This window comes from Oryctolagus cuniculus, chromosome 18 (genome assembly GCF_051225735.1).
Source record: "Oryctolagus cuniculus isolate XC-2025 breed Fujian yellow rabbit chromosome 18, ASM5122573v1, whole genome shotgun sequence".
In the NCBI taxonomy this organism is placed as follows: domain Eukaryota; kingdom Metazoa; phylum Chordata; class Mammalia; order Lagomorpha; family Leporidae; genus Oryctolagus; species Oryctolagus cuniculus.
In genome coordinates this window covers 47484694-47511303 of record NC_142884.1, presented here as the reverse complement: position 1 = coordinate 47511303, position 26610 = coordinate 47484694, and the positions used below count along the sequence as shown (strand labels likewise).

The window sequence follows — 26610 nt, the reverse complement described above, 5'->3', positions numbered from 1 at the left end:
AATTTCAGGTGTTTATTTATCATATTGATACCCTTGTTTGATTAAATATTAATTGTAGAACATTTATTCAATTTTAAAAGACTTTTTCATGTTTTCACTGTTACTAGGTATTAGGAATACAGTGATCAGTGGTAAATAAGAGAGGCAAAACTCTTCTGCACTTTACCTTCTAGAGGGGAAGACAGGCAATAAAACATACCTATATCTACATATATAGAGAGAGAGAGAGAGACAGAGAGAGAGAGAGAGAAATGAAAATTTAATCAGAGTGAGAGGTTAAAGAGCGAAATGAAAGGGTGCTTGTTCAGATCAGAGCTTCCTTAAGGGGCTGACATTGGTAAAGGCTTGAATGCAGACCCAGGCCAGGAGCTTAGGGAATAATGTTTCAAGCAGAGGAAATAGCAAGCACAAAGACTGAGAAGGAACAAGATGACTCGTTAGACAAATAGCAGTCAGACCAGTGACTGGAGTAAAGATAAGATTAAAGAAGTAAGCAGTGACCACATCATGCTAGATAGCCTTATAGATCATAATGAGGAATTTTGTTTTGTTAGGTTTTAGAAAAATCTGAGTGCTGTGGAAAGAATAGTCTGTAGCAAGCAAGAGGGAAAATAGGACCATTATCAGGCTGTTGCACTGATTTGTGGAAAGGTGATGGTGACTTGTATTAAGACGGCAGTGAAAGTAATGATAAGAAGTGGTCATATCCAGTAAATATTTCATTAACTCTTCTTTCAAGACTTATCAGTTTGTTGTGAGATAATGAAAGAAATAGAAGAGGCATGAATTTCTAATGTCAATGCTTGGAGAATGGTGCATCACCATTTGCTGAGATAGGAAAGACTGGGAAAGGGACACATATGAGGAAATCTAAGTAGACTTAATCAGGTAGGCAGTTGGCTACACTACTTCGAAGGTCAGGTGTAGAGATTTAAAGTGTGAGTCATTAGTGCATTGAAGATAATTAAGCCTTTGGGCCTCAGTCATACCCCATAAAGACTGAATGTAGGTAAAGGAGAGAAGGTGGGCAAGGACTGAACCTTTGGAAACTCCAAAATGTAGGGTTCAGGAAGAGGAAGAGAAGCCAGCGGAGGAACTGAGGAGTGGCCAGTGCTACAGGGCGAAAACTAAGAGTATGTGATATCCCAAAGACCAAATGAAGAAACTTTTTTTTTTTTTTTTTTTTTTTTTGAGAGGCAGAGAAAGAGCACTCCCATCTACTGGTTCACTCAGCCAAATGCCTGCAACCAGGTTGGACTAGACTGAAGCCAGAAACCTTAGAACCCAATTATAGACGTCTTCTCTGTGGATGGCAGTAGCCCAGTTACTTGAACCACTACCATTGCTTCCCACAGTCAACTGGTAGAAAGCTGGAGTCAGCAGTCAGGGCCTGAAATCAAACCCAGGCATTCTGATATGGAGTGGAGACATCTTAACCACTAAGTTAAATGTCCACTCCTAAAGAAAGCATTTCAAGAAGAAAAATTCAGGGGCCAGTGTCATGCTTTAGTGGGTAAAGCCGCCGCATGCAACACAGGCATCCCATATAGGTAGGTGCCAGTTTTGTCCCAGCTGCTCCACTTCTGATCCCAGCTCCCTTCTAATAGCCTGGGAAAAACAGTGGAGGATGGCCCAAGTGTTTGGGGCCCTGCCACCCACATGGGAAATCCAGATAAAGCTCTTGGCCTAGCCCTGGCCATTGCAGCCATCTGAAGATTGAACCAGCAGATGGAACATCTCTCTCCCCATTTCTCTCTGTAATTCTGACTTCCAAATAAATAAATAATGTTCAAAAAAAAGGAAGAGGAGGAGGAAGACTTTGCATCTAAGGAGGATTTTTGTTTTTGTTTTTAAGATTTGAGAGGCAGAGAGAGAGGGAGAAATCTTGCATTCGCTAGTTGACTCTTCAAGTGGCCAAGCTGAAACTAGGACCCCAGAATGCCATCCATGTCTCCAAGATTAGTGGCAGAGGCCTAAGTTCTTGAACTATCATCCACTGCCTTCCCAGTTGCGCTAGCAGGAAGCTGGATCAGAAGCAGAGAAGCTAGAACTGGAGCTGATGCTCTGATATGGGATGCCAGTGACATAAGTGACAGCTTAAGTCACTGCTACACAATGCAGGCTGCAGGGAAGGAATTGTATTTGATTTATTGAGCAAGTAATATGTTCACATGATTCAAAAATGCAAAGAAGCATAAATGTCCTCCTCCTTCTCTTCCACCTAACCTGGCTCCCGTCAGTTAAAAGCCACAGGTTCTTCCAAATGTATGTAATATGTATGTGTGTGTGTGTGTTGAAAAATTTGTGAATTAATATTGATAGGACTTTTTAAAAATTATGGCAGATATTAAATCATGTTTATTTACTAAGAATGATCCATTAGCAAGAAATTGAGGTAGTAGAAAGTAATGGTAATATTTTAAATAATATGATATATTCAGAAAAGCTCATGCATAGAATATTCTCAACTTGCCAAATATTGTGTGCTCATTATGTACTAATTCCTCTGGTAGGAAAAATTGATGGAAACTATAGTTTATAAAGAAAGAGAAAGGAAAGAGGGAGGGAGGGAGGGAGGAAGGAAGGGAAATGAAAAGAAAGAGAGAGAGAAAGAAAGAAATTACAGTCCTTACCCTCAAGAAACTTGCAGTGTGGTGGAGAAGTAGTGTTATGAATGGACAGGCCAGAGTTCCCTAATAAGGACACACAAGGCTCCTGGGAGCCATAGAGGAAGTCTTCACAGAGGAAGAGACATGGAGAGCTACCTGGGAAAAGAGGAGTACCAAGGGTAGGCAGTAAGAACATGCAGGACTAAACTGCATACAGGATGCACGAGTATTTGGCATAATGCAAATATTTTCCCCTGTACTAGTTGGATGGGAAAGAAACGGGAAAGTGCCAAAATTTCTTGAAGGCTGAAATAGAATGTGGAATGTCATACTTATAATTCTGAGGTTTGTATGTAAGATTACACGAGTGTAACTGGTTTTTAAAAAGCACTATAGCACCAGAAAGAATCTGCGAAGTATTTGCTTCAGTATTTGCATTTTTATAGTTCAGAGGATTGAAGTAGTACAAATTGGAATAACTCAAAAGTTCATTTGACTTTAATAATGTTTAACGTACAGTGAAACTGGTATTTCAAAAGTAACTATTTTCTTCCTCTGTTATTTGCCAATCACACATCGTTGATTGAATCTGTATTGTTTTATGTAGTGTAAAATCTATACTTTTAATTTCTGTTGCCATTGGTGTGTTTTTTTCCATTGCTACTTATTTTATTTATGGGACTATTTTAACAGGGGGTTTTGTATTGATTTATAGGAACTAAAGGAGACATCCCAAATTTTGGCACAGTAGAATACTGGTTCCGATTAAGAGTGCCCATGGACCAAGCAATTCGACTTTATCGAGAACGAGCAAAGGCTTTGGGATATATAACATCAAATTTTAAAGAGCCGGAGAAAATGCCGTCGGTAAGCTTGTTTAACTTTAAGACCCTTTTATGACATAGAAATTTTGTAATATTTCCTTGTATGTCATGCGTTAAGCTGAAATTATTTTCTTTCACAATCATCAAGTGGCTTTTTTAAACTTTCATTTTTAAATAATCAGACTCACAGGAAGTTGTAAAAATAGTAAAGAGAGTTCTCATGTACCCTTTACCCAGTTTCTCCTAGTTGTAACATATTACATGACTATAGTCTGATATCAAAACCAGACATTGACATTGGTATGAGTACTATTAACTAGAGTACATTCCTTATTCAAGTTTCATCAGTTTTCACATGCACTCATGTGTGTTTGTGTATATGTAGTTTTACATTTGTTACAGATTCGTGGAACCAACACCATAATCAAGATTCAGAACTGCTCCACCAAGCCAAAGCTTGGTGCAGGACACTTTTTAAAAATATAGTACTACTATCACATGTCAAGAAACTTTCATTAACAATTTCTGTTAACAAAACAAAAAGTTATTATTAAGCTGTCAAGTACTGTCCCTCTTTATGTTTTGTCATGCTAGGTTTCTAAAATGCAATGTAGAATACAAAATGAGTATTCTATTGCTGAGAGCTGTAAATTAAAATGTAATTCCTCAGAGCAGCATTTCCCGAGCTATATTTCATGGAGTTTTAATGACCACATTTCCAAATGGATTGCATGATCCATTGAAGGTTGGAAGCAGTTGAATTGAACATAGGGTTCTTGACGTTAGGACTTCTTGTGTATAATGTGAATCTCCATAGGAAACATAAAGTATACAGCTATGTTGAGTAATAGGGTGGGGGTAGAATATAATAGAAACACTTTGGAATGTCTGTTCAGATCATGGTTATCTTATCTTTTTTCTCTTGGAACTTCCTCCCACCCCTGTCCATCATCCAGGCCACCTGGTGGCCAGGTTTATGTTAGGCAATTCTGTTTTCTCCAACTCCCCACCCAGTTTTAACTAATGGTTCAGGACTATCTAGTTGACTCCAATCTTGGGCTAATCAGATTTGGTTTTCTGATATCAAGAGAAAGCAAGACTCTCCGTGTCTGGGTGTCTAAAATTGGGAGCTATAGGCAGCCATCTTTACTGTTAACCAGCAAAGGAAAGAAAATGAGTCTGAAGAGAACGATTGTAATAATGAGATACAGAAAAAAATAGCACATAGAAAAAAAATTTATGGTGGCTTTCCAATCCCACTGTCTTCCTAAGGGCCAACCACATTCTGCTATGCAGTTCCATGAAATACCCTTATAACCTTAAAGTTAAAGTCCTCTCTCTGTTTGATGTTTTTGCTAGAAGGACTGGTTTCTATAACTTTGACTTAAAGAACCATGACTAGTAGAACATTGATTCCCAAGCTTAAGAAGAATGGTACCAGATTTCTTGAGATCATCTTCTGGCTAGTAATTTTTGCAGCATACTTTGGGGAATGCTATTATGGAAATGGAAATTAGACATAAGGAGACCAGATTCTTCATTTGGTTTTACCTTTTTAAAAATTTTTAAACTCTCAGATTCTGGCTTGAATCAGTCACTAACTGATGGAATTTCAGCTTTTGTGAGTAGATTTGGGGGAATAAGCAATGGGAGCACTTTTCACATCATTCCATTTCAGCCTTCCATAGCTGAGGCCAAACTAGCTCTTAGAAAGCCATACTGTGATTCCCATCTCTGGTTTACCCTTTCTACACCACCAGATGTCTCCACTAAGGAGCCTGTGACTACAACTCTATCTTTCCTTTTCCAATAAACTTTTTTTGGAGTCGGGGGTTCCAGATGCTCAACCCAAATTCAGAAATGCAGAGGAGTTCCATTATAGAAGATAATTCTCCAACAGTGAACTAAACAAGGCACTGAAACACTTGCTTTTCTTTGTCCCAGATCACATCAGCCACGGAAGATTGAACAGTGCAGTTTTTTCTTTTTTTCTTTTTTTAAATTTATTTTATTTGAGAGGTAGAGTTACAGACAGTGAAAGGGAGAGACAGAGAGAAAGGTCTTCCTTCCATTGGTTCACTCTCCAAATAGCCACAATGGCCAGAACTGTGCTGATCTGAAGCCAGGAGCCAGGAGCTTCTTCCCGGTCTTCACGCGGGTGCAGGGGCCCAAGGACTCCGGCCATCTTCCACTGCTCTCCCGGGCCATAGCAGAGAGCTGGATTGGAAGAGGAGCAGCCAGGACTTGAACCTGCGCCCATATGGGATACTGGCACCGCAGGCAGAGGATTAACCTATTGGGCCACAGCACTGGCCCCATTTTTTTTTTTAAAGATTTAGTTGTTTTCTAAAATACTTGTGTGCTGGCTATTTGACTAATGGTTCCAAATAGGACCAGAGGACAAGTTTCAGCTCTGCCTAGTGATTCATTTTGCTCATCTCTCTTCTGAAATGTCTTTCCAATTCTTGCTTCTTATCCTTTCAAGGTTTATCTCTGATTGTTCTCTGTTCTGGGGCAACTGGGATTTGATATACTGGCTAATCTTGACCTCAGGTATCTGCTTCTGTAGACTCCCAGTGGTTCAGGATGAGGGCCAATCCAAATATAACGAAATCGTCACTCTGGGTAGCCAAAGGAATGTCCTGTACTTAGGATATTTCTTTCTTTGAATGCTTTGCTTACGTTACTGTTTATTGTTATTAAATTAAATTATCTTATTAAATAGAATTAAAGGGTATCAAATTAACTTTTTCTTGGTTTTGTTTTGTTTTAGCACCAATTTCTACATATATTTTCTGTTTCCCTTATTTGTTTCTGATAGCATAGGGTAATCTGTTCACACATGTTCTAGGATAAAAACTGATTTTGAATAAGAACTTTAGATTCTTCTACTGAGAAGTTAATATTCAGTGAAATATGCAGCTTTTGTCCATTTACAAAATTGTTTGGGGGTTGGCACCTGCTGCTTATCTTTTAATTGTATTATTTCTATAATAAAAATATGTATGTTTTTCCAGTTAAGTCAGCAAGCACCCAAAACTGCTCAGCTCAGTTCTACAGATTCCACAGATGGCAACTTAAATGAACTTCACATTACAGTAAGATGTTGCAGCCACCTGCAGTCTCGAGCAAGCCACCTGCAGCCACACCCATATGTTGTGTACAAGTTTTTTGATTTTGCAGACCATGATACAGCCATCATTCCCAGTAGCAATGATCCACAGTTTGATGATCATGTGTGTTTCCCAGTGCCAATGAATATGGATTTGGATCGCTACCTTAAGGCAGAGTCTTTGAGTTTTTATGTGTTTGATGATAGTGATACCCAGGAAAATATTTACATAGGAAAAGTCAATGTGCCTCTGATTTCATTGGCACATGACAGGTGTATCTCAGGTAAGCTCATGTTCTTGAATCTATGAAATTGTAAAATAGACCTCTGTTATTTCTCAGTGTTATAAGATGTGATTTAACTGATCTTCCTAACCTTATTCTTTAAACTTTGGGCCTCTGCTGCTATATTGTTTAAGTCATTTCCTTAGTAGTTACCCTGGAGATTACAGTGAGTGTCAAAGAAACCTTTTATTTAGGGAAAACAATGAGTGTCTTGTCACAGTCTACTTAAAATTAATGGTGACTTAATTTCATTAAAATATAGTCTTATATAATTCCATTTCCCCTCCCTTTTTTTGCACTGTTATTGTCATAGGTATGTGTAAAGTATGCTGTTATGTGTTATAAACGTAACAACACAGTGCTTTAATTACTGCTTTATAAACTCATGTGTCCCTTAGAGAAGAGAGAAAATATGTAATTATAGGACACTTTGATATTCATCTACACATTTGCCATTTCCAATGTTCTTCATTTATTCCTGTGACTTTAAGATACTATCTAATGTCATTTCCTTATTCCAATATATCTACATTTTCTCCCTCCTTTGTGCTGTTATTGTTGTGTACATATTGTAAGCTCAAAAATATAATTCACAAGTATGATTTTATACAGTTATCTTAAGTCAGTTAAGAGAAAATATGTATATTTATAGTATCTTTTATATTTACTTATAGTAGTTTATTAGTCTCAGTTCCTTTGTGTGGATTGGATTTTTTTTTTTTTTTTGACAGAGTGGATAGTGAGAGTGAGAAACAGAGAGAAAGGTCTTCCTTTTGCCGTTGGTTCACCCTCCAATGGCCGCCACGGCTGGTGCGCTGCGGCCGGCGCACCGTGCTGATCCAAAGGCAGGAGCCAGGTGCTTCTCCTGGTCTCCCATGGGGTGCAGGGCCCAAGCACTTGGGCCATCCTCTACTGCCTTCCCGGGCCACAGCAGAGAGCTGGCCTGGAAGAGGGGCAACCAGGAAAGAATCCGGTGCCCTGACCAGGACTAGAAACCGGTGTGCCAGCGCCACTAGGTGGAGGATTAGCCTATTGAGCTGTGGCGCCGGCTGTGGATTGGAATTTAACATCTACAGTCTTCAGCCTGATGAACTTCCTATGATAGGTCTTATAGCTCAGGTCTGCTGGCAGTGAATCTCTCAATCATTTTTATTTGGGATTGTCTTTATTTTGCTTTTGTTTTTTGAACGATATTCTTGCTGGATATGATACTTTTGGTCAATGGTTTGGTATTTTTCCTTTCAGCACTTTGATTACATCAGATCATGGACTGTTGGCATCCATTGTTTCTGATAAGCTATTAATATTCTTGTGGTTCCCTTTACTTGATATTGTTTTCAAGATTTTCTATTTGTTTTTAGTTTGACTGATGTTGTCCAGATGTAGATCCCTTTGTGTTTATCCTACTTGGAATCTGTTGAGCTTCTTGTATGTATGGTATAATGTTATATACCAAATTTGGGGAATTTCTTAAATTATTTTTTTCTGTGCTTTCTTTCTTCCCCTTGGACTTCTATCACACATACGCTGGTATGTTTAATGATATTCCACAAGTATCTGAGGCTTTGTTTATTTCTCTTCATTTTTCCTCTCATTCTTCAGGTTGGTGAGCCATATTGAAGTCTACTGATTCTTTTTTTTTAATATTTATTTATTTGAAGAGGCAGGGTTACAGAGAAAGGGAGAGATGAGAGAAACATCTTTCATCCACTGGTTCACTCCCCAAATGGCCCGAACGGCTGGGGCTGAGCCTATCCAAAGCTAAGAGCCAGGAGTTTCTTCTATGTCTCCCATGTGAGTGCAGGGGCCCAAGCATTTAGACCATCTTCCACTGCTTTCCCAGGCCATTAGCAGAGTGTTGGATGGGAAGAGGCACAGCCAGAACTCAAACTGGCGCCTATATGGGATGCTGGCGCTGCAGGCAAAGGTTTAGCCTACTATGCCACAGTGCTGCCCCATCTACTGATTCTTTCTTCTGTCATTTCACATCTCCTGTTGAGCCCCTCTATTGAGTTTTTTCATTTAAGTAACTGCATTTTTTAACTCCAGAATTTCTATTCCTTTTATATAATTTTTTACTGTATTTCTGTGATGAATCATTATCATCATACTTTCCTTTAACTCTTCATAATTGGTTTCCTTTTAGCTCTCTAAAGATTGATAAGAGCTGCTTGAAGTCTTTGCTGATTTTTGTTTAACCTGTCACCTGAGCCGCCTCAGAGAATGTCTATTGATAGCTTTTTTTTTTCCAGCATATCCATCATACTTCCTGCTTCTCTGCTTTTCTCATGATTTTATTTTTGTTAAAAGCTGGACATTTTGAATAATACAGTGATTGTAGCACCTTCCCCAGAGTGGTTATTGTTGCTGGTTTGTTTTATTGTTTGGTGACTTATCTGAGCTAATTCTATAGAATTTGTTTCCTGATGATGTTTCTGCTAAATTTTATTTTTTTGTTTTATTCTAATTGTAAGTACATGTCAGCATAACTAAGCAGTCAACCTATGATTGCTCAAAGATGTGCCTAAATATACTACTTTTTGCCTGTGGATCTGTCTGTGTCTTGTGGAACACACTGAAAGATCAGACCTTTGAAATAGTCTCCCTCGGCCTTTACTTTCTGCATTGACTGAGCTTCTAGTTTGACCAAGGACAAATTGCTTACTAAGATCCCCTTTGTTTTCTCCTGAGCACCCACACAGCTTAGTGCATGCCCACGGCCTTCCATTCCATGAGACATCCGTGGGTCTTCCTACTTCGGACATCTTGGTCCTTGGATCTCCCTTTCAAATTGTTGGCTGAGCTTCTGGTCTTTTGCTTGCCTCAACCACTGTTGAGACTTCAAGTTAACTGTGATGTTGGCCTTCTCTGATTATTTGCCACTGAGATTGCTACTATTTCAACAGTGCTTCTGCGCTTGAAGTTATCGTCACTCTGTTCCAAATCTTGTCAGCCCCCTGTTAGAGGCTGCCAATCCTCCTAGCCTGCCCACTGTGCTGGGACTTCTGGACCTTGGAGCTGGGGGAAGAAAGGAGCATGAGGGCGGTCCCACAGACCTCTGAGGTTCAGTAGATTTTCTTGCCCTAGTGCTTCTCAGTTTGTTTTATACCTTTGACTCATTTTCAGGACCCTTATATGGTTGTTATTATCCAGTTTTAACATTGCTTTTAGGGGATAGGATTTGCTGAGTTCTTTACTCAGTCATTCAGTTTTCTTTCTTCAAGTCAGGGAGTTCTCATATGCCAGAAATCTAGTTAAATGGTTAAAATTTGTGACACAGTACCACAGATTCAGCTAAGTAATACATCTTATTCCTGATATTTGTTTTGAGTGCTCTGATTATTTTTCGGACTTAGGACTGTGCTGCTCTTAATTTGGATTAATTGACAAACCTTAGTAAAATACATTTAAAATTATATATGATTATATAGTAACAAAGACTCCTTTATATATATAGATTATTTGAAATTTTAAAGCTTAAATATATTTCTCTTTAGAACCACATCTCTTACAAGGATATTCAATTTAAAATGGATGTCAATGTTTTAGCCATACCCTAGATAATGTCTTAGTGAAAGGCTTATAATTCTAAATTTAATTTTGATGAATTTAAATATTTATAAATTAATTTTCTTATCTTTGAATCAGTATTATTTCTGAGGCTTTAACTTCTTAAAGATGCCTGCTTGAGAGATGAACCTATCTAGAGCCTTTTGTCTTTATTTTTACTCTCTATTTGAGTTGTAAGTAAAAACCAAAATTATTTTCAAAGTTGGGGATAATTCTTTGTTCCTCTTTACTTGTTAGGGTAATAAAACTTCACTCCAGCATTAAGTACAATATTTTTGTCATTTGACAGGAATATTTGAGTTAACAGATCATCAAAAGCATCCTGCGGGCACCATCCATGTTACATTGAAATGGAAATTTGCTTACCTCCCACCAAGTGGTTCAATAACAACTGAAGACTTAGGAAACTTCATACACAAAGAAGAGCCAGAAGTTGTTCAAAGGCTACCTCCAACATCCTCTGTTAGCACAGTACTCGAGGTAACAGTACTTTGAATTTCTTTCCCAGTATAAAAATTTGAATATAAAACTTAAGAAATAGGCAAATACCAAACACAAAAATTACAGGTACAGATATCTGAAGCTTTATCTGAAGTGTAACGGGGATAAGTGTTTGGCCTGGCTGTTAAGATTCCCACTTTCCACGTAAGAGTACCTGGGTTCAGTTCCCAGCTCCAGTTTTCAACTCCAGCTTCCCACCAATCAGACACCAGGAATTAGTTGGTAAGGGCTAAGTAACTGGCTCCCTACCACCCACATGGGATACCTGGAATGAGTTCCCCACTCCTGGCCCCTGCTAGCAGCCTGTCCATTGCAGGCATTTGGGAAGTGAACCAATAAATGGCAACTCATCTCTGTCTGCCCTTCTCTCTCTCCCCATCTCTCCCTCTCTCTCTTTCTCTGGTTCTCAAATTAAAAAAAAAAAAATGTATTGATGTTCATCATACTCAGTTGGACTTACTGGTTTATCTTAGGCACCAAGACCCAAACCACGACAGCGTTTAATTCCTGTAGAAAAGAAGGTGTCTTTTGTGGATATCATGCCACATCAGAATTCTGTAAGTAGTAAATACTCATTTACCATTTGTTTTACTGTAACAAATATTTGAAATAAATATATGGATATACATTATCTGGCTGATTTAAAGGGCAACAGATGAACAAAGATAACTTTTCCCTTTAAAATGATAGCTTTGCAATTTGGCTCTATGTCTGACTGTAACTGTTCATATTTTTTTATTTAAATCCTCCCATTGCTCCATGTCTCTCTCCAGCAACTCCCACAATCCTTATTTACTGAAAAATAAATAAATAAATAAAAAGCTTTCCAAAAAGGTCTAAATTTTGCCTTCCATTCCTCACACTGTTTTTTGACCTCATTCCAGTCAAGCTTTCGCCTTCATTAAAACCATTCTTGCTAAAGTCACAGTGGTATCTTGCCTCATCCAGTGATCAGTTCCCAGTCCCCATCTTAACCTCCCAACAGCATTTGGCATGTGGGATATTCACGCCCTCATCTCTTGACCTGTGGGACACCATGCTTTCCTTGTTTCCCTCCAGTCTTAGCAATGATGTGTCTTGCTCTTTTGGATTGTATCTCTAAATGTTGAAGTGCCTTGGCCCTTGCCACGTCTTCTCAACCTATATCTGTCCAGACCTCTGGCTTTTAAAAAGAATCTATATGCTTACACTCCCATATTCATAATCTGTAGCCTCAGCCTTGCTGCTGAAGTCCATAGTTTTTTCTTACTACTTATTTCATATGCAATAGATGTCCAATAGGAATTTAAATTCAACAAGTCAAAAACCAAACTGTTCATTACACCAACCCTCTTCCAGGATTTTTACCTCTTTTAGTGTTATCCATGCTCAGTAAATGATATAATCATTCTCTCGTTGCACAGAGAAGATATTTTGGAGACATCCCCTGTGTTCCTGTGTTTTCTCGTTCTCTGCAGTGTTACCACTCAAGTCACCATCATCTACTAAGGAGTTTTAGAGATAGATATTTCCTTTATAATTGATAGATATTTCCTTTATAATTAATATATAACTTACAAAGGACATCAATCTTAAGCATCCAACTCACTGGATTTTTTTCTTATTTATATACCTATGTAACTACCACCCATATCAAAATACTGTCTCCCCAGTACTTAAAAATAACACCTGGCATGTATATACCATGTAGTATATGTGTGCTACATAAATGAATTCAGTATCTATAATTGAGCACACCTACTGAGTGCTTATGTGCCAAGCAGTGAAATGCTTTACATACATTGGACTGATTTAATTCTCACAACAACACGTGTCATTCATACTAGCCTTACTCCCATCTGAAGATAGGCAGAATTATTTAGAAAGGTTAAGTAACTGTCTTATAGTCAAAATGTTAGAGCTGTGGTTTGAACAGCCTGAATCCTAAGAAAGTGACCATTAAACATATACATCAAGATGTTCATTACCATGTTAATCATGGCACTTAAAAATTGTGAATTAGTTCACTGTCCAGCATAGTAAAAGGTTTACTACAGTGCCTCCATCAATAGAATATTATGTTCATTTAAAATTGGTTTCCCAAAGTTTCACATTAACAGAAAATACATATATTACATATTTTTTTAAATATAAAAGGGTATATTGTGTCTATAATAGAGTTACCAACATGTAACCAAAAGTTTGTTTTTGTGCCAAAAATTATTTGTGAGGAAATAGAAATCCAACAAGCCATTAGCATATATTACCATTGGGTAATAGGAATATGGATTTATGTTCATTTCTTTCATATTTTCTTGTTTGTTCAAATAATCTATATTGGGTATGTTTACTTTTAAAATAATAAAAGCTATAAATCTTATTTTAAAAATAAACATTGTGAGGGGGGTGTTGTGATGCAGTGGGTTAAGCCACTACTTAAGACACCCCTATCACAGATCAGAGTGCCTAGAATTGCCTCCACTTTCAATCCAACTTCCTGCTAGTGAGCACCCTGGGAGGCCGCAGATGATGGCTCAAGTAACTGGGCCTCTAGCATCCATGTAAGAGAACTGGATTGAGTTCCTGGTTCCTGGCTTCAGCCTGGCCCAGCCCTGGCTATTGCAGGCATTTGGGGAGTGACCTACTTTATAAAGATCTTGCTCTGTCTGTCTCTCTCACTCTCTCTCTGTTTTTCAAATAAATAAAAATGACTATATAAAATAAAAGTAAACATTGGTTTATGAACCCTGGAAAAATGAGTAACCATAGCCTGGTATTTGATACAGTAAAAAGATAATATCATACGAATTCTAGTATGAGTTTTTCATTACATGAGTAATTTATAATCATTACATAAATGTAAACAATACAAATTAAAAAGCAATAAAAGTTAAATTTCTCCACATTTATAACTCAGTTTGGTGAACCTACTTTGCATACATTTTCCCCATAGAAATACACACATAAGTTAGTGTGTTTTTTAACAAAACTTGGTAGAGCTGTACACATTTTACAACTAACTTTGTTACTTAACACTATAAATACTCTAATGTCAGCAAGTTCAAATCTACATTGCTGTTTTCATGGTTATGCAGAACTCAGGTATTTCGATGTACTGTATTTTAAGTAATATCTTATTGTTAGACATTTTCATTGCTTTCAATTTTTACACTGCTTCAACAAGCCATACTTGCAGTTCTTAAATTATATGTATAGATATATCTATAGAGATAGATACTTCAAGGAATACCAACCATAGTATTGAAATACACTAACTGGATTCAGTATCATATGAGTAACTATTATTTTTGCTGTTGATTTTTATTAGTGCATCTATGTAAATGTAAAAGTCTGAGAACAATCTGATATTTATTAATAAATATAAAATAACATACATACATGTTTTCACATTAATACAAGGATACTTCTACTCCTGAAGATATGAAGAAAATTTCACCCAGAGTAGAGCAGATGCCGGACCTAGAAATCAGTGTCCCCACTGTTTCACATATTCCAGAGGTATGCATTTGTATTAAAATTATTTTGAAAGGTTTAATTTGGTTATTAAAGACTTTGTCTTGTGATATTGACATGGTTCAGGAAATCGTTGTATATACCTGTTTTTCTATATGATCCTTGCAATAGAAAAGTCAAAAGTATGATATGTATAACATCTACAGTTATACTGATATTGGCAAATAACATATATATAAGTGAATTAAAAAGTCTCCATATAAAAATCATTTTGAGACCAATGCATATTTCATTCTTTATATATATTCAAATTTATATTTATCTGCATATTTTCATTTTCCAAACACTTGCTTTACTGGTTAGTCGTTTATATAGCATATCTATGTGTTTAGAACCTCAGATTTACATTTAAGTTTCAAGTTTACGTACTTTATTATTCAAGCACTCTATCAGGAATGCTCTAAAAGGTGATCCAAGCAATAATGAATATACAAGTACACGTTCCTTCTTCAGGTTTCACAAGAAAGCAGTGTAGCTAAGGCCAAAGAGAATACTGAGAAAATGCAGGAAGGAAAAGAAGATGATATGTCTTTACTATCTGAGGGTCAGCTTGCAGAACAAAGCTTGGCTTCTTCTGAAGATGAAACAGAAATAACAGAGGAATTGGAACAAGAAGGTGACTCTTTTTTAAAATTGTTATTTGCTTTATTCTTTTCTTTGTTTGGTCTGTCCAAATATGCATCATAGAACATCTTCACTTAATAGTAGGATCATTCATGAACACTATTTCAGAAATGATGGGATGTGCTTTCATGTGCTTAGTTATGGTTAAGTGGAGTTGTTATATCTCTAATTCTTGCAGTTTGAATCGCCACAGTAAAATACTGTAAGTAGTGTTGCTGATCATGTTCTGAATTTATGTTTTAAACAGTTTTATATTCTCTTTGTGTTCAGAATTATCATCTGGATTATCCTAGAGGTCTTGACCTTTTAAAAATTAAAACTAAGAACCCAGACCAAAAAATACAACATAGTGTATGGCTTAACTTATATACAAGTCTAGAAAAAGCAGACATAGATTTAGTGACAGAAAGCTAAAGCTAGTTGGTAGGCCTGGGGAAGTAAGACTAGAAAAAGAGGAGGCAAGAGGGAGCAATTGCAAAGGAACCTGAGGAGACTTTTGTCAGGAATAGATTTGTTCACTATCTTAATTAATTGTGGAGATGATTTCACAGAATTATACATATTCAGAATACTAAGTTTTGCAGTTTAAATGTGTAATTTTTTTAAAGATTTATTTTATTTATTTGAAAGAGTTACAGAGAGTGGGAGGGAGAGAGAGAGAGAGAGAGAGATCCTCCATTTATTTACCAGTTCACTCTCCAAATGGCCGCAATGGCTGGAGCTGAGCTGATCCGATGCCAAGAGCCAGGAGCTTCCTCTGGGTCCCTGTACATAGTCTCTGTATCAGAAGTGGAGCAGCCGGACTCAAACCAGTGCTATATAAGATGCTGGCAATACAGGTGGCAGCTTTTTCCACTATGCCACAGCACCGGTCCGTAAATGTGTGATTTACTGTGTGTTAGTTTACCTCAATAAAGCTGTAAACATTTTAGAACTTTTAAATAATAATAATGATATTATTGACTTTTACACAGTATTATAGGTTAGACTGTTAGAAAACACCTTACATTTCTCTTTAAATAAAATTTTTTCTTTAAATTCATGTTACAACAAGCTGTATATTTATTTTTATTTCCTTTGTTTCCATCGAAAGTCAACTTGGAATTTACAGCCATCTTGTTTCTTTTCTAAAAATATAACATATATATAAATGTCTCTGCTGCTAAAGAAAAGGTCCAGACATGAACATCAGACTGTTCTCTTCAGGTTATCCTATGATGTGTGCTTATTTCTCTCTACTTCACAAGATAAAAAGGTAATTGGTTTACCCTTGTAAATATTGTCCTTTTGTTTTTTAACAGTTGAAGATGACAAATCAGCTTCTGACAGTGATGATAGTATCATTCCAGTACCTATCTCTGAGAACATCAAAGAGGTCAGTAGCTTGATGCTAGTGAGAAATGTGCTGAAATAGGCTGCCTTCTCATTCACAGTATATCAATATTCATTTACAAAAATCTTTAGGCAAAAATATTTTTTTAAGATTTATTTTACATATTTGAAAGGTAGAATTACAGAGAGAGGGAGAGAGAGAGAGGGATCTTCTGTCTTCCGGTTTACTCCCCAGTGGCCACAACAGTTGGGGTTGGGCCAGGTTGAAGCCAGGAGCCAGCAACTTTTTCACGTCTGTTTTCACGTCTCCCACGTGGGTGCAGGGACCCAAGCACTTCTGCCATCCTCCTCTGCCTTCCAGGTGCATTATCAAGGAGCTGGATCAGAAGTGGAGTAGGGCCGGCGCCATGGCTCAATAGGCTAATCCTCCGCCTAGCAGCGCTGGCATACTGGGTTCTAGTCCCGGTCGGGGCACCGGATTCTTTCCTGGTTGCCCCTCTTCCAGGCCAGCTCTCTGCTGTGGCCCGGGACTGCAGTGGAGGATGGCCCAAGTGCTTGGGCCCTGCACCCCATGGGAGACCAGGAAAAGCACCTGGCTCCTGCCTTCGGATCAGCACGGTGCGCTGGCCGCGGCGGCCATTGGAGGGTGAACCAACGGCAAAGGAAGACCTTTCTGTCTCTCTCTCTCTCACTGTCCACTCTGCCTGTAAAAAAAAAAAAAAAAAGTGGAGTAGCCGGTACCGTTACTTGAACTAGTGCCCATATGGGATGCCGACATCACAGGCAGCAGCTTGACTCACTGCACACAATACTGACCCTAGCAAAAATATTTTTGGAATATTTTTAGTATATTATCCTAATCTTAGTCAAATGATTATCTAGTATAAGAAAGTTTTATGATTTTATTATCTAATGGTTCATAACATGTAAATGTTTTTGTCATGAGTTCCTGACATTAGTAGCTTTAGTTACTTCCCAGAACCATTTAATATCCCCCTGACTCTTTTTTGGGACCAGTGTACAAAGATGAAGTAAATTAAGCTTGAGGCCGGCGCCGCGGCTCACTAGGCTAATCCTCCGCCTAGCGGCGCCGGCACACCAGGTTCTAGTCCCGGTCGGGGCGCCGGATTCTGTCCCGGTTGCCCCTCTTCCAGGCCAGCTCTCTGCTGTGGCCAGGGAGTGCAGTGGAGGATGGCCCAGGTGCTTGGGCCCTGCACCCCATGGGAGACCAGGAAAAGCACCTGGCTCCTGGCTCCTGCCATCGGATCAGCGCGGTGCACCGGCCGCAGCGCGCCGGCCGCGGCAGCCATTGGAGGGTGAACCAACGGCAAAGGAAGACCTTTCTCTCTGTCTCTCTCTCTCACTGTCCACTCTGCCTGTCAAAAAAAAAAAAAAAAAATTAAGCTTGAACTTTAAAAATTTCAAAATGTGAGGTTGCATTTTAAACATCAATAGCTTGACTATGTAAATTCATAATCTGTTCATATCTAAATATGTCCACTGAAAAACCATTAAGATTATTTCATTTCTTCCTAGAAGATAAATAATCTTGTATAGGGCATACTGTGCTTGTTTTGTAGCACATTGTTCAAAAGTAGTATATAAACAAATTTTGAAAATTATATCTTTTTTTTTTTTTTTTTGACATGCAGAGTGGATAGTGAGAGAGAGAAACAGAGAGAAAGGTCTTCCTTTTGCCGTTGGTTCACCCTCCAATGGCCGCCGCGGCCAGCGCACCGTGCTGATCCGAAGGCAGGAGCCAGGTGCTTCTCCTGGTCTCCCATGGGGTGCAGGGCCCAAGTACTTGGGCCATCCTCCACTGCAGTCCCGGGCCACAGCAGAGAGCTGGCCTGGAAGAGGGGCAACCGGGATAGGATCCGGCGCCCCGACCAGGACTAGAACCCGGTGTACCGGCGCCGCAAGGCAGAGGATTAGCCTGTTGAGCTGTGGCACCGGCCCTGAAAATTATATCTTAAATAGATGTGGGAAGTATGCTATTAACCAAAACAATTTTTATTGTAAAAGGGAAAAAGATTTGAGAAAAGGTAAGTTAAAAAAATTCTAGCTTGTTCATCTACATTAGTTTTTCTAAAGATGTAAAATTTTACTTCTTCTATAAGAATTTATATTTTATTGGTAAGAATCTCAATGCACAGGGCCGGCACTGTGGCATAGCGGATAAAGCTGCTGCCTGCAGTGCCAGCATCCCATGTGGGCACCAATTCAAATCCTGGCTGCTAACTTCCAATCCAGCTCTCTGCTATGGCCTGGGGAAGTAGTAGAAGATAGCCCAAGTCCTTGGGCCCCCGCACCCACATGCGAGACCCAGAAGAAGCTCCTGGCTCCTGGCTTCTGATTGGTGCAGCTCCAGCTGTTGCAGCCATCTGGGGAGTGAGCCAGTGGATAGAAGACCTCTCTGTCTGCCTCTGCCTCTCTGTAACTCTGCCTTTCAAATAAATAAATCAACCTAAAAAAAAAAAAAAAGGAATTGCAATACTTCCTTTAATTTTTTCACACTTTCTTATTCTCTCTGAAAAACACAAACATTTCAGTTGTCACGGATACCTCTATCAAGTACAGATAGACATTGTTTCTGTGCTTGATAAATACAAACAGAACATCTCATCTGTCCATAGTGCTATTATCAGTATTATATCATTTTCTTAAGATTTATTTTTTATTCATTTGAAAGGCAGAGTTAGAGGAGGAGAGAAAGATATTGAGATCTTCATCCGCTAATTCACTCCCCAAATAACCACAACAGCCAGAGCTGAGCTGAACCAGGCTGAAGCCAGGAGCCAGGAGCCAGAAGCTTCTAACAGGTCTCTAACATGGGTTCAGGGGCCCAAGTACTTTGGCCATCTTCTGGTGCTATCCCAGGTAAATTAGCAGGGAGCTGGATTGGAAGTGGAGCAGCCGGGACTCAAACCAGCGCTTATATGGGATGCTGGTGTTGCAGGCAGAGGCTTAACCTGCTATGCCACAACGGCAACCCCTATACAATTATAATAAAAAATAACCTACAGCACCCAATACATGGAATCTTCATTGTTCAGAACTGGTAAATCAAGGAAAGAATCTTGAATATGGTTGCCTGAAGACTTTGAATTGTATCATTCAGTTCAGTTAAATTTGTTTTGCTTTATCAAATCTGACCTTGTTAAATTATCTTATCAAGCTAATAAATAGAATGCTCAACCCTCTATTGGAACAGTTTGAAAATGGGTATGAGTTGGAAAATGTACCATTTGTGTGGGATTTAGCTTTATAGCTATAAATAGAACCAGAAGGAGATGTACACATAGAAATAGATGTACAGTCATGTATTGCACAAAGACATTTTGGTCAACAACAGATTACATGTACAACAATGGACGCATAAGATTTTATTGCCTCATGACGTTGTAACCATCTTAGTTCTGAACATGTTCACACAATGATGGTTCACCTAGCCACAGGTTCCTTTTATTAAACAATGCATGAGTGTGTTTCCAATAGGATACACACACACACACACGAGATTTATTAAAGTAATTGGCTTCTGTGATTATGGAGACTGACAAATCCCAAGATCTCAAGCTAAAGACTCAGAAGAACCGAGTCCAAAGGCCTGAAAACCAGAAAAGCAGTTCTAGTCTATAAGCCAGTAAATTCTAGTCTGAAAGCCAAAAAGCTTATAAACTCAAGAAAAGCTGATGTTTCAGTCCTTGAACGAAGGCAGGAGGCAATCAGGCAGAAGTTCCTGGCAGTGTTTCTGTTCTAATAGGTCTTCAGTTGATTGGATGCGGCCCATCCATCTGTTATAGTCTGTCTACCAAATGAGATGTACATCTCATCCAAAAAGCCCTCGCTGATAGACCCAGAACCATACTTGACCAAATCTCTGGGCATCGCATGGCCTAGTGTGATTAACCGTTATACCATCTTACCAATCACCCTCGATTCATCATAAACCTGCATGTTGGATTCAGGCATTTCTATCTCATACATCAATAGTTCTTCTGCAAGATTGCAAGACTGTGTCAGCTTCCTCAAGTTGTTTGGTTACCTACACAAGTTAGCCTTTGAACATAAGAAAAGAGAATCGGAATCAGTCCTGGGATCTATGAAGCCAGTTATCCAGGGATATGTTTAGTCAAATTTACAAATAAGGCACCTATCCTTTATTGTAACTCGATATTTCAGTGGGATTCACTGCCTGCACTTGAGATCTTTACTTCCTAAGAGAAGTTAATAGGGTATTCTGGCCTTTCCCTCAGGGAGCATCTACAGTAATCGGAAAGATGTGCTCGTGAAAAGTCAAGCAGTAAAATTACAATATGAAGCAGTGGCAGGAGACAATACTAATAATTAATATCCTAGTCATATACTTGAGCTAAAGAATACTTAACCATGTTCTGGCCCATTCTTCTCATTTTCTGGATGGGTAAGCTCAAGAAAAAGTGGCTTGCTCACAATCATTCTATTAAAAAGGAAATTCAGAGGAACAAGAAGTTTGGAGTGACTTTTCAATAGAAATCACAGATGAAATGCCCATGACCTAGCCCACTCACCTTCCTTCTCTCTCATGGGCTTCATGTCTTCATTTTCTCATTTGAAGCTTCATTTCTCCACTTTACTTGTTTGTTGCCCAAAGATACTCACAGAAAAATACCCAGCCCCAAGCTCCTCACAACAGTTCATTCATTAGCATCTGCTGTGCTTCAGGCAGACAGAGGAGAGCTTCGTCTTCCCTCAGGGAACTCAGTCTTTTGGGGAAACACGATTAGGAAGTACGGTGGTCAGCACTGGGAGTGGAATGCAGATTGCCATGGGAGCATTTGGAACAGGTGCTAAGTCAGCATGAGAGGCCTTCACTGAGGAAGACTTCCTTGAGTCACTAAAGCTTGAGCCACGTGTTGAAGATGATTTGGGGTTAGTGAAAAGACGGAGAAGCATCACTGTAGGTCAAAGAAATGAAAAGCATGAGAATTTGAAAGAACATGGAGCCTGGTTTCTTCTGGGATTCATAGTGGTTTTAAGATGGACCAGACCAATTATGGCACACATGGAGAGCCCCAGGAAAACAGGCTGAAATGAAAGGCACAGTCCAGAGCTTTGAGACCATGAGGATTTTAAGGAATTGGGGGGAGAAGGAGTGGTGGCAGAATGGATCACTGATTCATTAAACAAATATTTAATGAGCATTTGCTGTACTCCAAACCTTGAGAACAGAGCAGTGAATTAGAGAAATAAGGCTCCTATTCCTATAGAGTTTGCTCTTTGGGGTTGCATTTTAAAAGATCACATTGTTAATAATGTAAAGAATAGAGACACAAACTAATTAAAAAGTAATAAGATGGCTTTATAGTTACCCTCACTTTATAGACTTGGTAAAATTGCCTCTTTTCTACAATGTTGCAATATTAGGACTAGAAGTAGTGTCCTAGATAAATATCATGTATGCCAATTACACTGTGAGTTTGGATTCTCTAATACGTTGGGTAAGCAATTTGAGATCATTTCATTTCTTTTTTTCACTGTATAGAATCTGACAGCTCGTGATTATTTCTTAGAAATGTTGATCCTTAAAGGGAATCTAACGGATTTCCCAGGACTTTGACATATTACTTGGTTTTTTTCTTTTCTTTGTGTCTGTGATCTATAATTAATCATAGATTACTTCATTTTGTTTCATTTCATTTACAACATTTATGAGCTTCACTTTGTCAGTATGAAATGCTTGTCCCCTCCTTTCCTTTCCAAAGTGGCATAATTAGTGTTAGCATCTTTTTTAACAGGCTACATAAAGTTTAGTGGCTGGATTAAATCAAGTTATTAACATAATGTGCTACCCAATTTGCCCCTATCTCTCTTCGTTTCCCGGACATCAAAGCACCACAGAGCACAAGTGTAATTGGGCCTTGCTGGCCTGTCACATTCCGTCAGCCTGATGACTGCTGCTTTTACTGAAAAGCTTCTAGGCATGATAATTACTGGGGGAGGGGGATGAAAGTCAGAGAAACGTAAAACTTTGGACATTTCTGTATGAATATTTTATTAATTTGAATAATCAGAAGTTAACAGTATCAATTTGATGTATAATACATTGGTTAAAAGCCTTGTTTCAGGTCCTCAAAATAGACATCAAAACTCAAATTTGACTTTGCTATGGCATTTTAAAAAAAGAATTAACAGTCCTTTTGCATTTTTTAAATTTTATTTAAATGATACAGCTTTCATTTTTCACAACAAAATGTATTGCCCTCAGTTCACAGATGTCTTCAAATGAGTCCACAGGTGAGAATGGGAAACCTCAGGCTGCCGGGACACTGGGCTGTTAAGTGCAGAGCCTGTTTATCACGTTCTCTTTATCTGTGGTTACTAATAGAGTTTTGTAAAAGCTGCCATATTCAATTGGACTAAATTGCAATTCCACCTGGAAGCCAGGCTCTCTGACAATGTGCAGGCATTCCCAGGTGATTGCAATAATCATGTTCAGCAAATATGGTTGAAACTTTGAAAGGTAAAATGCAAAAAGCAGTTCACTGGCTTTAAAATTCGTGTATGAAAAATTATTAAATCACTTCAGAATCGAGTGTGATAACCTATCAGTGGATAAAATAAACATATCTCAATGTTTTTCACATGTGCAAGCTTTCAGCCAGTGAGGCATAAATTATATTTTATGTAAAACCAGAAATGTTGAATTACTTTCCGGACAGTAATTACTTTTAAAGCTTTTTTAAAAAATGTTTTGCAACTTAATTATCTCTTATTAATATACCATGAACATCTTTCCTTGGCAGTATTTCCTTTTTTTTTTTTTTTAAGATTTATTTATTTATTTGAAAGGCAAAGTTACAGAGAGGCAGAGGTAGAGAGAGAGAGAGAGATCTTCTATCTGCTGGTGCACTCCCCAGATGGCCACACCGTGGGAGCTGAGCTAATCTGAAGCCAAGCAGGCAGGAGTTTCTTTTGGTTCTCCCATGCGGGTGCAGGGTCCCAAGAACTTGGGCCATCCTTTACTGCTTTCCCAGGCCATAACAGAGAGCTGGATCAGAAATGGAGAAGCTGGGTGTCAAACCAGCACTCATGTGGGATGCCAGCACTGAAGGTGGGGGTTTTACCCACTACATACGTCACAGCGCCAGCTCCAGCCCCAGCAGTATTTCTTTTTAACATATCCATAATATCCCATTATGGCTATGTCGTATTTATTTAAATAAGCCCCTTTTGATGGACCCTTAGATTTTTATGAGTTTTTGCCAGTACAAACATTTCTGGTTAAATTGAACATTTCTTCACATCACACTCTTTGACATAAGCTAATAAAAATAATAAGAAATGGGGACCGGCGCCATGGCTCACTTGGTTAATCCTCCGCCTGCTGCGCCGGCATCCCATATGGGCACCAGGTTCTGGTCCCAGTTGCTCCTCTTCAGTCCAGCTCTCTGCTGTGGCCTGGGATGGCAGTGGAGGATGGCCCAAGTGCTTGAGCACCTGCACCCGCATGGGAGACCAGGAGGAAGTGCCTGGCTCCTGGCTTTGGATCAGCACAGCACCGGCCATAGTGGTCATTTGGGGAGTGAACCAACAGAAGGAAGACCTCTCTCTCTGTCTCTCTCTCACTCTGCCTGTCAAATAAAAAAAGAAGAAGAAGAAGAAATTATACCCTACTGATGATTCCATTTTAAAGAAACAGACAAAAAGGGATACTACATATACATTTATTTTTAGATTTATTTTCATTTGTTATTTGAAAGGAAGAGAGCTAGAGACAGGTGGAAAGAGTGAACTCATGTCTACTGGTCTACTTTCCAAATGCCTGTAACAACTGAAGCTAGGCCTTGCTGAAGCAAAGGGCCAGGAACTCCATCTGGGCTTCCCATGTGGGTGGCAGGGACATGAATGCTTGTGCCATCACCTGCCGTCTCCCAGGGTGCACATTTGCAGGAAGCCGGAATTGGAAGTGTAGCCAGAACTCAAACCCAAGCACTCTAGTGTGGATGCAGGTGTCACAAGTGGCATCTTAACTGCTCTGCAAAACACACGCCCCTACATGTATTTTTATATGAACATACAGAGGCGTAACATCAGAGTTATGTAAGCAAAGAATGTGTCTGGAAAGATATATATCATTAGCAGGGATTGTTTCTAGGGCAGTAGTCAGCCAACAATGGCCCCTGTGCCAAATTCAATCTTCTTCCTGTTTTGGTAAGTTAAGTTTTATTTGAAGACGACCAGATTCATTAATTTACACCTTACCTATAAACAAAGTCAAAGTTAAGTACCTGCCGCAGAAACTGTATAGCCCTCCATGCCAAAAATATTTGCTGTCCAGTTCTTTACAGAAAAGTATTGCCAGTTTGCCCTGTCCTTTAGTTAAGGGACAAGGTGAAACAAGGAGCTTTTATTTTTTACTTTTTAAAAAATATATTTATTTATTTATTTGAAAGGCAGAGTTACAGAGAGGCAGAGAAAAGGGTGCGGGGGTCTTCTAGCCACTGGTTCACTCCTCAGATGGCCCCAACAGCTGGAGCTGAGCCGATCTGAAACTCGGAGCTTCTTCTGGGTCTCCCACATGGGTGCAGAGGCCCAAGGACTTCTCTTGCTTTTCCAGGCCATAGCAGAGAGCTGGATCGGAAGAGGAGCAGCTGGGACTCAAACTGGCGCCCACATGGGATGCCGGCACTGCAGGCGTTGGCTCCTATTTTTTACTTTTCATACTTTTTATATTGTTGGATTATTTTTATTGATGAGCATAGAATTACCTCTGTAAAGGAAATAATTCATTAGCTAAGTATATGCTAAAATGTTAAAGAATAGCATAAATAGGAATACTGTGAAAGCTTATCTGGAAAAAAAATGTTAGTAGGGTTAGGAGATGTAGGATGAATGTTTTTCGGTTTAGAGCGGTCTTGCTCATGTGATCCCCAAACCAGCAGCAGGAGCAGCACCTGAGAATTAGTGATTCTTGGACCCCACCCCAGGCCTAATGATTAGGCTGAGGGTAGGGCCCAGCAATCTGTTTTATTGCTTGATTCTGGTACACTAAGCTGTAAGAACCACAGCTTTAGGAAAAAGCAGACTTCTCATCGCTAGCTGCACATTAGCATCACCTGGAGAGCATTTTTAACTGCTAGGGCCCAACTCTACCTAGATCAGCTAAGTCAGAATTCTGCTGCACACTCCCTTGGCGATCTAATGTGCAGCCAAAACTGAGAATCCTGTACTACAACATCTGTTCGCAATGATGGTGAAAGTGGAATGGCATACCCAAATCACCTGAAATGAGGGTGATTTTAAAAATTCTCCCTTCACCTCGCTGCCATGGTAAACCACAGTTAATGATGGAAATGTGTCATATCCCTCAGGTGTATTAGGACAGCACAAAATTATTCCTCACTACTGATTTAAAACATGTGGCACATGCCTCTATAATTCACTGACCATTGTAGACGCATTTACATGTTGTTTAAAGGACACCGTGACAGCATTGTAAAAATAAGCACTGTGATCCTTGTCACCATTTTGACCCCTATCCCTGAAGTTTCCAACATTTACATTATTTGTTCAGTGTAATACATTTTAACAGAACGTGCCAGGAAAGACAGGTTACTGCCACTGATGAAAACTGAGATTGGTCTGTTTTGTTTCTTAAAAACATTACCTTGGCAGCTTGAGTTTCTGGAATCAGCTTTCTGTGTACTCTTACTTCTCGTGAAGAGAGATTATTTTAGAAAGCCAGAAAGTTTTCCATTAAAATTTGTCTGCAGAGTAGATGGGACGTATACCTAAGAGGGAAGCTTTGGCACTTCATGTCAAGTCCAGGGGATGTTTTGAGTCTTTGAGATGGCTGTTCCCATGCCCAGCTTGAAGAAGAGACGTTCTAAGAATCATGAATCAGTAGACATTCCCTACCCTGCTTACAGACAGCCCTGTCAGTACTAGTGGTGAGTGTGACAGCTTGAACCAACTGTTTGAACTGTCTTAGAGCTCACCCCAGTTAAAACATGAACTCTTCAAAGGAATGGACATAGCTCCTTGCCGTCTGTTTTTATTTTATCATTACTAGTTTGTTGTAAAATACCAAGGTTTGCTTACTGTGGCTCCTAAGGGAAGCTTTACTTGTACCTATTTATATACACACAGAAAATGTTTTCATAGTGATAAAAATAATACCTGTGTAGATTAATATAACCATTTGGAGATTAATTTGATAATCCTTTAAAAGTGAAGTTTTCATACCAGTTACCCAG

The 26610-nt window shown here is 39.0% G+C and overlaps 1 protein-coding gene across 9 annotated transcripts in view; it reads left to right on the top strand.

Annotated features, from left to right (window-relative positions):
- Window positions 1-26610, top strand: part of RPGRIP1L (RPGRIP1 like) — a 101610-nt gene that overhangs the window by 48449 nt on the left and 26551 nt on the right. For 6 of the 9 annotated variants that reach the window (XM_002711567.6, XM_008257302.5, XM_089320049.1 and 3 more), the window contains 7 exons: window positions 3325-3476; window positions 6451-6829; window positions 10689-10879; window positions 11374-11457; window positions 14300-14398; window positions 14867-15029; window positions 16339-16412. In XM_002711567.6, coding sequence (XP_002711613.3) covers window positions 3325-3476; window positions 6451-6829; window positions 10689-10879; window positions 11374-11457; window positions 14300-14398; window positions 14867-15029; window positions 16339-16412 — 1142 coding nt within the window. The remainder of the gene's footprint in view (window positions 1-3324; window positions 3477-6450; window positions 6830-10688; window positions 10880-11373; window positions 11458-14299; window positions 14399-14866; window positions 15030-16338; window positions 16413-26610) is intronic. The other 3 variants (XR_016225145.1, XR_016225144.1, XM_089320050.1) reach the window with 1 other exon arrangement.